The sequence below is a fragment of the Vombatus ursinus genome, unplaced genomic scaffold (genome assembly GCF_900497805.2).
Source record: "Vombatus ursinus unplaced genomic scaffold, bare-nosed wombat genome assembly UNPS02014768.1, whole genome shotgun sequence".
NCBI lineage: Eukaryota > Metazoa > Chordata > Mammalia > Diprotodontia > Vombatidae > Vombatus > Vombatus ursinus.
Genome location: NW_020954546.1, coordinates 11,140,820 through 11,155,285, shown reverse-complemented (window position 1 = coordinate 11,155,285; position 14,466 = coordinate 11,140,820). Strand labels below are relative to the sequence as shown.

General features: G+C 49.1%; 1 protein-coding gene across 9 annotated transcripts in view; it reads right to left on the bottom strand.

The window, feature by feature from the left end:
- CUX1 (cut like homeobox 1) overlaps nt 1-14,466 on the bottom strand; it is a 467,724-nt gene that overhangs the window by 61,989 nt on the left and 391,269 nt on the right. For 7 of the 9 annotated variants that reach the window (XM_027861836.1, XM_027861837.1, XM_027861840.1 and 4 more), the window contains 2 exons: nt 8,068-8,370; nt 3,980-4,168 (listed from right to left, as the gene is read on the bottom strand). The exons of the other annotated variants lie outside the window; for them this stretch is intronic. In XM_027861836.1, coding sequence (XP_027717637.1) covers nt 3,980-4,168; nt 8,068-8,370 — 492 coding nt within the window. The remainder of the gene's footprint in view (nt 1-3,979; nt 4,169-8,067; nt 8,371-14,466) is intronic. 9 annotated transcript variants of the gene reach the window in all.

Below are 14,466 nucleotides of genomic sequence, written 5' to 3'. Positions count from 1 at the left end.
AATAGTGGATCTCCCTATGTTAGCAAATGAATCCTCCGTGATCATTCCTCCTGCCAAGGAGTTTGGAATACAGCTTGCAAAAGGTGCTCGGGAGTGATGGAGCCGGAGAGCAGCCCCTTTGGCTGAGCCTGAACGCTGCCTTATCTGTCTTCTCTACCCTCTGCTCAGAATCTCCAGCGGCCACCAAGGGCTCCCTTGGGATCACTGATGTAGGAGAAAACATGGAGGTTGGAGAATGAGAGTGGACACGGGGGGACTGTCATCACTGCCAAGGGTGGCTGTGAGGTTTAACCCCTGGGAGAGAGGCAGAGAGCTGTCTTCGGGGCCAGGCAGACCTGCATCACTTCTCCCTTCTGGGCCTTGGTTCCTCATCTGTCAAATGAGGGATCAGACTTAATGGTTTCTAAAGGTCCTTCTAAGCTCTAAACTTTTGATTATATTAGGCCACAGGTGTAAGAGAAACCTTAGGAAGCACTGGTGATCTAGGCACATTGGGGAGGCAAAGAGAGGGTTCAAAGAGGAGGCTGAGGATAAAGGAAAAGAAAAACCTGCCCCAAGAAATACAGGCAGCTCTCAACTCTGGGTCTGCTGCCCACTCTCTTGGCAGATTATCTGCCGAAGAGGTTTTTACCTTTGGTTGTATTTCTTTGTTATCTGATATCTTTTCAAAGACTGCAACTCATTATCAGACGGAGGAGAACATCATTAGAAAGGCAAATTTGCTCCTCCCCGCCTCCCTTTCATTATATAGTGCATTTCTAAGCCAAACAGAAATAAATGCCTTTTAGATTATCTGCTCTTCTAGGTCAACTATCTCTCTCTCTCTTTCTTTCTCTCCATTACTGTGGATAATAGAGAGCTAGCTGTAAGCACCAATTCCTTTTCAAACTCCACATGGAGAACACACTGAGAAATGTCATATGATGCTTCAATATCATGGTTACTATTTAACAGGTCAGGCTCCTGGCTCACTTATTGGGGTTGATTCACGTTCTCATGTCCTGTGCATCCAAGGCACCGTTCAGTATGTAAGGGGCTGAGTTTGCCTTCTTGGCTCGTGGAAGGCCCTAGACTCAGCAGAAGCAGTAACTCTTTGCTGCCACAAGATGGTGCCTGGAGTCCACGCAATGACTGGACCAGTGCTTTAGGGAAACTCCTCAGGTCTGGTGGAGCTGCTTAATATACCTCCTCAAGTGAACACATTAAAAATAGAAATACCTTATGTTTTCTGGTCCACGCACTAAAATCTGAGATTTCTCTACACTCTATTTTGGAACTGCTATGGATGGCACTTTTGGGACTCTGAACTAATTCCATGTACAAAATCCCCCATCTCTGCCAAGGACACCACCTTCCTCCTCATCACCCACGTTTGTCAAGTCCTCATTTTCTCTCCCCCCAATCAGGTAGCAAGGCTTGTTATTTCTATTTCCTACGTCAGGTCCCCGATTAAGGTCCTCGTTACCTCACACCCAGATTACTGTGGTGGCGCCCAACCCAGCTCAAGAAGGGCCAGTGGTTCTTGAGGACTCCTGGAACAGAGTGCAGACTCCCCTGTTGGACATTTGAAGTCCTTTCCAGTCTGTCTCCTGGAGACCTTGTGGCCTAGGGGCACAGGACTGCCCTTCACACATGCTATGTTCCAGTCCTCATGCACAGCATTCTGTCTTCCTTCATTGGGCTCCTAGGCCTGGAGTACCCTCTCCCATCACTTGTCTCTGGAGGTCTCAAGCTTCCATCAAAGTTCGCCTCAAGGGGCACCTCCTACAGATCACGTCTCTGCTGATCCCTGATAATGTCAGTCCCCTCACCCCATTTCTGCCCAGGGTCACACAGCTAGTCAAGTGTCAAGAGTCTGAGGCCAGATTTGAACTCAGGTCTTCCTGACTCCAGGGCTGGTGCTCTATCCATTGTACCACATAGCTGCCCCTGCATTTACTTATATGTCATAGGATAAGAGGACCACAGTTTTGGGGCTGGAAAGGAGGCTCACTAACTTGCTGAGAGGCACAAGGCTTCTAAGTCTTGAGGCAAAATTTGAACTCAGATCTTCCTGACTCTGGGCTTATCTGCTATGCTCCTAGATGCCTCTACTATGTGTGTGGACATATTATTGCTCCCAATGGAATGGGGGACTATTTCATCTCGGTCTCTACATTCCCAGGGTCAGACATGGAGCCTAGAGCACAGTAGGTGCTCAGAAATGCCTATTGAATGAATGTGGTATTAAGGAGGCAAGCAAAAAATCCTTTGGGGTCATGATGAAAGCTCAGTGAACAGACTTATCCCTTAGATGAGGGGACAGAGGTGAAGGAACTTAGGGTCAGTGAACTTGGTAGAAAAATATGGTGATAACAGCACATCAACACTATTGGTTTCCTCTGTCACTCACTTAAAAACATGGCTTTGAGAAGGAATCTGCAGGTTTCCCCTGATGGCAGCCAAAGGGACCAAGACACCGAGAAAGGATTGGAGTCTGTTGGCTAAGGCACGGCCAGTCCACAACAGCCCTGACAGCAAACCCTTACATGACGCAGGAGGGAGAACCAACGGGGATGGGGAAGGACCCTGGGGTGGGGAAGAGATGGTCTGATAAATATACTGTAAAAGGTTTGGGTGCTTGGCAAGCTCCCATGCTCAGAACTTGTGTCTCTGCAAAGAAGAAATCTGTTTTAAAGCCTCATTCTGCCAAGGCTTCCTTCCTCCCAGCAAGGCAGGTTGGGCAGCTAGGTGGTGCAGTGGATAGGGTGGTGGGCCAGGAGTCAGGAGTTCAAATCTAGCCTCAGACACTTACTGGCTGTGTGACCTTGGGCAAGTCATGTCACCTCTGCTTGCCTCAGTTTCCTCATTTGTAAAAAGAGGATAATAACAGCACCTCCCTCCCAGGGCTGATGGGAGGATTAGATGAGATAATGTCTGTCAGGTGTTTAGCACTGTGCTGGGCACACAGGAAGCACGATGTAAATGTTAGTTATTATTAGTGGGAAGAACACAGGACTCAGGGCCCAAAGAACTGGGCTCAAGGCCTGGTTTTCCCATTTACTCGTCCCAAGACTGGGGAAGTCACCTCGCCTCTGAGCTCTGGTTTTGTCGGCTTAACGATGCTTGCTCAGAGCAGCCAGGAGGAAGCTTTCCCCAGAGCCGGAAAGCCTGGGGCTCCAGGGCCAGCCGAGCAGCTCTCTGGGACCTGAGCTGGAGGGAAGGTGCCCCCTTCGCTGGCAGAGGGACGCTCTCCCTGGAAACTCCCTTTGCTAATGAAGTCATGGCACCCTTAATAAATGTTTGCTGACTAAATCATAGGCCTGCCAAAAATTTTTAAAAATTATGAACTTCATGGAGTTGTTAGGAGAAAATTGGCCTTGTTTTTCAGGGCAACGCTTGGTATGCTGGAACCATTGGCAATTATTTTGCCATCTTCACTGTTCCTGCTATTACTTCTGTTCTGTAACCTACACAGTGCAGAATAATGAATAAACCTCAGCTGTGGATGAGATTGGGAAAAAAAAAAAGACCCTGCCGCCTACGGGGCTCCGGCCTGTTCCATTCCTCCTCCAGACAGGCTGAACGGCCCTGGTCGACATCGCTGGCTGGTGGGGGGGGAGGGGTCACTTAGGGAACAGGCCTGCAAAAGGAGGTACCGGCTAAGCCTCAGGCCGAGACGGCGCCAACGGGCCCCCTGACCTTTGGTAGCCAAAGGGACGTGCCCGACCCGCAGGAGAGCTTCCCGAGCTCCGACTGGTCTGATCAGCCACAGCTGGACACACTGAACCTTGACCCTGGCAGTGTGATGTCATTTTGGTCCTCTTCGAGTCTGAAGGACAATAGCCAACTGACTGAATGAACGCCGTCACAGAATCTGCTGTGCGTTGCATTCGACCTGTGGGCCATTGTCTCTTCAATTCGAATTTATAAGACTTGAGGACTGAGAAGAAACGGTCCACCTGGAAATAAGAAAGCCACTTGCAGGGTAGACACTCACCTTTCTTCTCCATCCGCTTCATGTCCATCAACTTTTCCACATTGTTGGGATCATTCAACCACAGCTGCATCCGGACAAAGGGCTCTCTTCCCTTCAAACTCAATTTATGCCAGGGCTTGGGGCGAGCAAGAAGGTCAGAGACGGAGCCCTGGGTGAGCCCCAAGATTGTCTCCCCAAACAGACGCTGACCTGAGAAGGAAGCAAACCAAACCATCACTGTTGGGTCCAACGTGCAACACACACCCTAAATGCCCATGATCCCTCAAAATGGCGGTGGTAAGGAAAAACTTTAATGAAAATGTTGTTAATTAGGCCCCAGAATCACTGACACAGACCAAGAATGAGCAGAGAGAGTGTAAATCTTCAACTTTCCTGGTTACTTCAAAAAATAATTTCAGTCTTTAGATTAAATTAAACATGGACATTAGAATACCTTGTTTTCATGCTGTATATGTTGACATATGTACATGCTGTGCCATACATAGAATGCAAGCTCCCTGCGGGCAAAGATGGCTTCATTTTTTGGTCTTTGTATCCTCAGCATTTAACATGCTGCCTGGCACATAGTAGGTGCTTAATAAATGCTTGCTGACTGACGGATCAATTACAGGGTTCTCATGATTATTTATATTTTGGATATACTAACATAGTCACAGATTCCCGCCCCTCCCGCCCCCACCTTATCTCCCTAGAGCCCAGTTCAGTGTCACAGCCCAGAGTAGGTGCTTAACAAATCCGTGCTGACTGACTGGATTTCAGAAGTAGCTCTAACCAACACCCCCGACCAATCTCCTTCCACACACTGTCTTAACTCCAGCTCAGAGATACATCAGCAAACGCTTTGGGAAGATCTCTCCCTTTCAACAAAAATGAGAAGGCTTCTGAGATCTGTGCGCTCCCTACTGGCTTCCAGGTAGGATTCTTGGGAAAGTCAAACAGTGAACTTCAGGAGACCAAAGGTTAGAAAAGAAGGAATGTAGTTTTGATTCGATGATTTAAAAACAAAGGTGGGAGCAGGCCATCATTTGTCTCTGGCGTGCCCCTCCGGCACCGGCAGGGGGGCTTCTTAGAGACACAGGGCTCTCGTTTCACGGATCCACACTTTCTTTTTGGAGGCTCTTTTCGGCCCAGAGCCCTGGCAAACCTGCCTCTTCCTCCTTGCCGGCCAGTGGGGTATCTGGCTCTTCAAGACCACAACAAGGAAAGAATGTTCAAAGGCAGTCTGATGGTTCCTCAGCTGCAGGTTAGAAATGTGCCCATTGACAGCTGTTTAAATGAGAACCCGTTATGATCCGGACTGCCCTACTGGGGAATGTAAACCTCTAACACGTACGGCCTACGGAGAGGGAGACTTGTCGTTGATGCAGGACGGGATCTGCTGGTGGTGGAGGGGGGGTCAGGTCATTCTTAGAGAAAGGCTCTGCACGGGGCTTGTGGCTCTCTGGGATTCTTCCCCCTCCAGCCCCGCAGGCCCAGGGAACCGAGAGCAGCTGCCCACCTCTTTCAACAGGAGACTGCTCCAAACCCTATCCCTTGGAAAGACCCTCACACTCTAGGAAAATGATGTATAAATAGCTCCTCTCTCTATATCTGGCACGCCCAGACATTAAAAACCCCCAAACCCAAGTGATTATTCTTTGGAAATTATTTTTATTTCCTAAGAGACTCAGAGAATGCCTGTGTCTCAATCAGCCCATTTCCACGCTCTCTGTCCCTGGCTGCTTCGATGGCTGATTGCTCTGTGGTGTTTGTCCCAAGGGACAAAGGTCATCCTCCTTCCAAGTTAAGCGGCTTTTGCTGGTCCAGGAAGGAAGAGGCCTACAACGAGTCTTGGTTGATTCACGTCCTTCATGGTGCAGTGCAGAGAAGGGGAAGCCGTCATCCTCGAGGGACAGGCCAGTCACCATGTTGAGTCTCACAAGTTTTGTTCTTAAGCTTGGAGGTCAAAGGCCACTGCTTGGAAAAACCCATTTATCTGTGGCAATTTTCCTTCAATGCCTCCCCTGTTAGCCTTCTGACTGAAGTAGGGGCAGTCTCAGACGCTGTGATTTCATGCCCTGGGGCAAGGTAGTGCTCACCAGGGATTACATCCCAGCAGTGAAAGCTGAAGAAAATGCCGAATGGCAATCTAAGTGGGGGAACGCCAAGGGAGGGCCACAGATCTTATAGCTAGAAGGGGTCCAAGAAATCATCATGTCCAACATTCTCATTTTAGAGGTGAGGAAACTGAGGCCCACAGGAGGGATGTGACTTACCCAAGGTGACCCAGCTAGTATTAGAGGTGGGATGTGAACCCAGGCCTTCCTGACTCCAAGCCTACTTTATCCACTATGTGTCTTGTGTCAAATGAAAAGACAAACATTTCTCACAGGGAAACAACTCATCACAACTTTAAATCTTGTCAGGCCTATAGACTCTAGGGTTTTGTGACTAAGACCCTAAAATTAAAACCGTTGGGCTCTTGGGAACCTTTACGCATTTTAATAATTGGCAACAGACAATGTGGTACGATGAAAATGGCAATGAATTTGGAGGCCTGGGTTCAAATCCACCCAAGACACTTAGCACTTGTGTGACTGACCATGGGCAAACCCCTGAGAGTCAGACCAGGAGACCACCCAGCTCCCTCCCAACTCTAAATCTGTGATCACCAATAGGCTTCAAAGACCAGCATTTTATGAGCTGATGGTGTTTCTTGTTGCAAAGGTTTTCACAACTGATGTTATCCTTTCCTGTCCATGACACAGAAAGCTTTGTCCAGTACCAGGGAAGAGAGAACGTCTCTTCAAAGCAGACTGGCAATGGCCCCTCTGCTGCTAAGAAACTTAGGCAGAGTTTGTAGGGACTCAACATCATGACTGTTCCTTCCTCTCCTATTTCCGATGGAAAAAACCAAAAAAGGAAGAAATCTGGCCCGTCCCAAGGATTCCCGGACAAATGTCCAGCAGCCCAGCGACTTGCCCCAATGTGCATCCTGCCACTGTGGAAACAGGGCGCTGGTGCTGGAGACTTTTATGTCTGAGAAATGTCCAGGAGAGCACTCAGTTCAGACACCGTGTCCCGAGGACAACCGCCTCCGTCACTGGTGGAGAGAGCGCCCAAACTGATTTTGCCAAAGTGGAGTCCGAGGAGGCACAGGGGCAGACAGATGCTTGGCCCACGTCGGTCTTCCAAATGACCACAGCAGCCATTCTTCCTTCTGATTGGCCAGCACCAGGTCAGGTGGCCAAGATGGCCCTCAAATTGCCCGCTTCCCCACCTGGTCATGGAATATTGGCCGTCCCCGACCATGCGGCTGCGGTGTCGCGGGCCAAATGCCTGACGGTGGGAACGCTTAAACCTGTTCCATGCCCAGAGCAGTTTGGGGCGCATCTCCTTGGTTTTCTGCTTTTGGGGTTTGTTAGTCACACCACAGGAAACAAAAACCATGGAATGGCACCTCAACGGCTAAAAACAAAAACAGCTTAAACAGGAAAAGGTGACCAGCAGTGATCTGGGCCCAAGCACAAAAATCAGGGAAGAGATTTCACTCCCATTTAATAGTCTGTACTTGATCACGAGCCTTGATCACGACCTGGGGCTGCAAGGGACCTCACTGGCCATCGTACCATCTGACAGACGAGGAAACGAGGCCCAGAGCGGTTCAGGGACAGGTAGGCTCCGACGTCTGATGGTATGGAGTCCAACGCCTTCCCTTTACAGATGAGGAAACTGAGAAGTTAAGCAACTTGGCCAACATCACACAATGAATAAGTATCAGAGTGGGATTTGAACTCAGGTCCTGTGACTCCGATAGCCGGTGGTGCTCTTTTCCTCAGCCTGACCCTGCTCCTCCTAACACTCTTCTCCTAAAACTCAAATAAGAAATACCTCGTAGGATACCTAGTGCTCCTTGAGGGGAGGGACTGTACCTGACCCACAGTAGGTGCTTAAAGAAGGCCTGCTTGCTGGTGGGCCGCACTAGAATGTAAGCTCTTGGAAGACAAGGGCTGTTCCCTTTGTGTCTCAGCACTTCCAGGGCCCAGGACAGGACCAACCCAAGGAGCCACCCCTGCGTCTCACCCCCGGTAATGAAGGACAATATTTACCAAGGTTATTGTCTGTGAGCACCTCTTTGACCCTCTTGGTGATGCCGTACGTGTCTAGCTCGGGTGACATGGCGACCAGCTCTTGGATGCTGAGGGCCGAGTGTCCCGAGAGTGGCAGAGGCGTCGTCGGCTGGGAGTCGGAGATGGGAGGGTCCCCGGGCTCGGGGACTTTTCCGTCCTTGCTTGTTTCGATGGCAGGGCACGGCTGCTGTACCAGCTCTGTTAAACTCTTCACCGATTCACTGGAGCTCATTGGGGATTCCGGGGCTGGGCTGCAACTGGCCGAGGTCTTTGGAGTGCTGTCTGCAATGGAAACATGCAGAGCCCTGGTTTAGAATAATTCTCTCTCCAAGTCTGCATTGACTTTACTTATCTTATAAATAATAATTAAACACCCAACTACAAAATACATGTGCTCAGAGTCTAATATGGACTCTAAAAGGATTATCTCGCCAAAAAGACGCTTCCTTTGCAAACGGGGTATCGTATTTTTCTGACTGATTAGAATAATCCTTTCCTTTCAGTATATAAAAATAACAGCGACAGAAGAGTTCAACAGATCTCAGTAATGTTTTCCTGGATTCGCTAATCATATAATCATGAATTATTATTCTTGCAATTTTCTCTAGTGCAGAGTGAGGTCAGCTAATACTAGGTGGAGGTAAATCGTTCCTTCTGGCGATCAGAGACGGAAGGGTCCGCATCAGTCACTGGCCCAGTCCCCTCATTTTACAGAGAGGGAAACTGAGTTTTGAGGGTTTGAAGGGACTCGAGTGGGCACTAAGTGGTAGAGCTGGGTCATGAGCCCAGGCCCCTGACTTGGAAGCCTGTGGCTTTGGCTGCACTAGGTGCCTTGGCTGGAGGCAGAAAGCGCTCTTTCTATTGGGCTTCTGAAATGCCAAACGGGACTCCAAGTATTAGGGTTCTTGACTCTTCCTTTTTTCAATTAAAATAAATTTTGAACTTAACCAGAGCCAAAGAAAACGACCATTTCCATGTGCAATGTAGAACAGGAGGGGCTTATACAAGAAATCATGAACCTCTCTTATGCAGTTAGTTCTATTTCAATAAATCAAATTGTGTTATCTTTTGTTTTGGCATCACCGACGCTTCCCAAGGGATGTACTGACCCTTCTCTTTTTCCCTCCTACAAAGTCCCCTCCTTAATAAAGAACAAGAAAGAGGGGAAAAAAGCTAATTGAAATGAACAAACACATCCAAAGAAGCCTGCAGTAGCCCACACCCATAGTCCCCACCTCTATAAAGAACTGGCCTTACTATATCTCTGCTTAAGGAAATCTGTGGCCAGGCCCAGGGACTCCTTACTTTGTTCCTGAATGTTTCCATTACACTATGCCCCCTGGTCCTTTATCTATGGTTTTCCTCTCTGCAAATGTTCTGAAGCCCTGGATCACATGTTGGGTTTTAAATAAACTCATATGACCAGGGCAGGCAGCGGCTGCTTTACGTGACAGAGAGATGTTCAGGATGTCAACCAGGCCATCAACAGCTGATGCCCGATTGCAAAGAAATCCTTGCTCATGCAATAAGCAGGCAAGGGCTTCCCAGGCAGGTGCAGAGAGGCCCTTCCAATAGAGATTTCAGGAACTCCAGAAAATGCAAGGGCTCCTGGTTATTTGGAAGCCAAACAAATGAGTTCTTTAGGAAAACGTGTCAACGGCTACTTTCTAGGCAGGCAGAATTTTGAGCAGTGAGTCTCATTTCTGATATTCCCCCTGCAACTCATCACAGCTTGAGGGCCTAGTGCATAAACCCTCAAGAAAACAAGAGGATTCTCTTGCTGGTCTACATTTTGCTCTGGCTTCCTTTTCCCCATGTGGGTTGGCAGCATGCACGTGCTTGTGTAAACACACACACACACACACACACACACACACACGCTTGCACACAGAGCCCCCTCCACCGTCAAAGTCCAGAGGTTCGAGTTAGGTTTGGGGGTAGCTAAATCGCCCAGGACTTTCACTTCCCCTAATTTCCGAATGAAGAGTGAGTCTGGGATTGGGCCTTGGTTTTGTCATCAACAAATGGTGGATCGGTCTGGCTGGCTTCTGAGGCTAGCTGGAAGAGTTCCGCTGCAGCCTTAGTCAGGCTAAGTGGCCAGTGTGGACTTGCTGAATGAATAAAACGGAAGGCTGGTCCCAGCTCCCTCATTTGGCCATCCTCTTTCCACTCTCCCAAAGCTCTTCTCTGGCCTGCTCTTTTGCCTTGACACCCCTCCTCCCGCCTTGGTAATTTCATCCACCCCCATGACTTCAATTCATAGCGCCTCTCAACTTCAGCCCGGCCCCTCAACCTCAAAGTCCTCTGTTCACATCTCAAACACAACACATCCAAAATGGAATCCTTATCATCGCCCTGCTCAGGCTGGCCCTTTCTCCCAGTTTCCACCACCTTCGTCTTCTGCCTCACCCAGGCCCAAGACCTGTGTCATTTTTGATTCTTTCCTCTAATTCACCATGGCCCTATCCAATCAGCTGCCATGGCCTGTGTATTCCCACTCCCCTCTCCTCCTCCCCATTCCCCACTGCTACCAGCCCAGCTGAGGACCATCTCATTCCTTCATTACCTCTCTTTCTCCAGCCAGTCTCCTTTCCAATTTATCCTTTGATGGCAAAGCAACAGTCCTAAAGTGCGAGGCTGACCACGTCGATGACCCTGCTTGACAATCATTCCCTATAGTCTACAGGACAAACTAGCCATTCCCTCACCCAGTGTAGATGGTCCCGCACATCTACTGCCAGCTTTATTTTAGTCTGCTTTTCACACACTTTAATTTCCAGCCAAATTGGCCCCCTGGCTGCTCCCTGATCTCGTCCTGCACTTTTTCATCTCCAAGCATTTATGTGGGCTCTCCCCAGGGTCCAGAATACATCCATTTATCTTCACCTGCTAAAATCCTTTGGTCCTCCAAGTGACACCTCCAGGGTTAGGCGGAGTCAGGGTCCTGTGTTCAGATCCTACCACTGACACAGACTACCTGTGAAATCTCAGACACTCCACTTCCCTGGGCCTCGGCTTCCTTGTCTATCAGACGAGGGGGTTGTTAACACACGCAGTGAGTAGCACAGGGAGAAGGTGACATCCACCTCTCCACCTAGTACTCTTTCCGCTGCCCCGTGTTGGTCCCCTTCACATCACATTCAACCTTCTGTCAGACTGGAAGCTCCCTGAGGTCAGGGACTGCCTTGTCTTCATTTTGGTTTGTCCAGTGCCTGGCACACTGAAAATTCAGGAACAGGCAGATGCTCAGTCAGTCCCTGGTGACTGATTAAGGGGAAGAGAGAACATGCCAACATTCTCAGTGCTCCTTTCATCTCCAAGGGGCCAGAGAATATTCTCCCAGGCAGAATGAAACCAGACTGTGGGGCTGATCTATTCTGGGACACAATAGCATGTTAACCATCTCCCGAACACTACCACACTCAGTGTCTAAGTAACCCCCGAGACAGAGCACAACCAAAATAAAATAGAGGTATTTAAAATGATAAATACTTTTATTGTATTGTATCCTCGCTACAGAAAAGTTGCCCGACAGTCACATAAAGCCATCCCCTCAACCTGGGTAATTGGATTTTTAAAAAAAACTGGTTATGAAAGATGTAAAGGAGACAGATATAAAAGCTAGGTATGGTCCACATAAATCTTTAGGGCAATATGAATCCTACAAATCTGATTTCTTTTCTCTGCTCACCCCTGGGTCATCATACAACTGAATATAAAACCCAGCAAATGTTATTTTTGTATCAGCAGCAGCAAAGGAATTGTACTGTAAATTTGCCCTGATTCACCCATGCGAGGGACCAATCTGGCAGCCCATCCATCTTGCTCACTGTATGCTGTCAGGTATGGCATGAATTCCCTACATGATAAACAGATTTCTTTGCAGGTCTGTGTCCTTTAACCCACAGCAAGGTCAAAATTGTGGCTGCCTGGCTAATAAACCACCCTGGACTGGTTCAGGTTCCTTCTAATTCTGTCCCTGGTGCCAGCTTAAAGAAATCGGACCAGACCACCAGAGCAGCTATAAATTTCTTCTATTTCTCGCCATCCAAACCTGATGAGCTGCTCCCTGGATCCTCCTGAGGCCAAGGCACCAGAGGACAAGAGGTGAGTCTCCTCCGTAAATTCACCGGCCTGCCTTTTTCACACGACCCTTCCCCTAGACTGCAGACGGAGGAGAATGGGGCCGCGACATTTCCGTGTTGCACAGCCCCAACATGGATTTTCATCGGGTGTGCCTCAGTGTCTATAAAATGCTGCCTAAAGAGCATACAGCACCTGGTGCTTTGCCTGCTCTGATGGGGAGGTAATTTATTCATTAACAGATGTGGGTACACACAGCCCTGTTCCTGATGCCTATTTTTGGGTTGGAGGGAGCACAGTCAAGCCCACATTTTTTGATAAGCATGGACAGATGCAACAGAACATTGACTCCTCAGAGACCATGAGCGCCTTACAACAGGCACTCAGAAACAATCGCTCTTCAGAACACCATTTAAAGTGAACGCACAGCGGGGGGTGGGGGGTCGTGGCCAAGCCAGAAACGCTAACCAGCGGGTGCTGACGACTCCAGGGCTGCAGCCGTTTTCATGGGCCCCAGGGCTCCAGGGAGCTCTTGTGGTCCAGATGGAACAAAGACATTAGAGAAGGAGCAAGCAGGAAAGGTCATGGAAAATGGACCCCGGGAACGTTCCGATGCCAAAGAACCCCGAGTCCAGGATGCCATGGAGGGCTGCAGGGCTCTCACCATCCACCGTATTCTATTTGTGTGTCCCAGATTATGGGCTCTTCCCCTTTCTGGTGACATGGATCATGTCTGAGGAAGCCTGTGGACTCCTTCTCAGCATCACGTTTTTAAATGTATAAAATAAAATAATATCTGGGATTACAAAGGCAACCCATTACACTGAAACAGTTATCTCTAAGAACCCCTGTTTTGGGGCAACCAGAGAGAGGTACCTCTGTGGCAAAGGGTGGATGGAAACTTGATGGGAGGACTGATAAAATGAGGACTGATAAAACCAGGCATTTCTCAATGGGAAGAGAGGGAAAAAGTGCTATGAGAGGTCCTTAAGAGGGTCTATGTTTTATTTAAAAGGCACTTTGTACATTCAATTTCCCCTTCGGAAAAAAATGACATTATTGTCCTAACGAAACAGAGTACAGGGAGGGGGACAGGCCCTGTGTTTTATTGCTACAAGGAATACCAAGAGAATGCCCTCTACCAACACAGTCTGGCACCTTCTCTCTGCAACCCAGCCTTAGAGAATGAGCTGGGGCCTTGCTGCCAGGACGTCAGTCAGTTCTGACCCCAGGTCTTCTGGACTCCAAGGGCAGGGCTCTCCCCACGCTTCAGCCACCTTTCAATGAGGTACAGATCTAATCTAAACAGAGGCAGCATGTTGGTGCACACTGACTGCGGAGCTGGGGGCCTGGGTTCCAATCCCCCCGGGGATGCTCACTGCCTATGGAACCTGGGGCACATCTCTTTCTGGACCTCAGTTTCCTCATCTGTCACATGAGAGCTGGACCGGGGGTCTCCGAGGTCTCCTCTTCTAGCTCGAGATCTTTGCTTCCAGGGAAGTATTAACTATCTCAGACCAAAAGAGAATTACTTGGAAAATCACTGCCCAGACGTGGTTCTATGTCACACGGCAGATTCACTCAATGGCCAGGTTTTTGTACAGGTACTATCTAATCATGGGCACAGGTGACTTTCAAAACAATGAAGCCATACCTGACTGAGCAGGGGCTGCCCCCAAACGACGCCCCCCCCCCCCCCTCGCTGCATCTGAGGACAAACACCAGCCCCTCTCTCAAAGGGTTGTTTCTCAGTCAGTTCTGTCACCAAGATGGAGAAGGGCTTTCTTTCCTTTGAGTTCCTGCAGGGTGTGCCAGGAGGGAGACATAGCCTCAATGGTAACAAAGAGCCTCATTTAGCAGACTTCACACCCAGATCTGCTGGGGCCTGTTTGGAGAATGGCCCCAAGGTGGGCCACTAGGACTCTCATCATATGACCAGATCGCACTGTGTTCCACGGCATTCCCTGATAATTCTCAGCCAGCAGCATCTGCAATGGGTGCTGGCGGCTCCTGGAGCAAAGTGAGGTGACTCCCCGTATACAGCATTCACTTTAGGAATAACACAACACCCTTACAAAGAGTCTGCCTGTTTCAAGAACCTACCCACCATGCTGCCTGCTCCCCTAGGTTGATCAATATCACAAAGGTATCATTTCCTTTTTCCTTTGTTCCTCCCCCCTCCCCCTCCCCTTTTTCTCTTCTCCTCTTTTCTTCTTTCCTCTTCTCCCCTTTCTTCTCCTCTCATTTTCTCTCCTCACTTCTCCTTTCCTCTCTTCTCCTCTCCCCCTTTCTTCT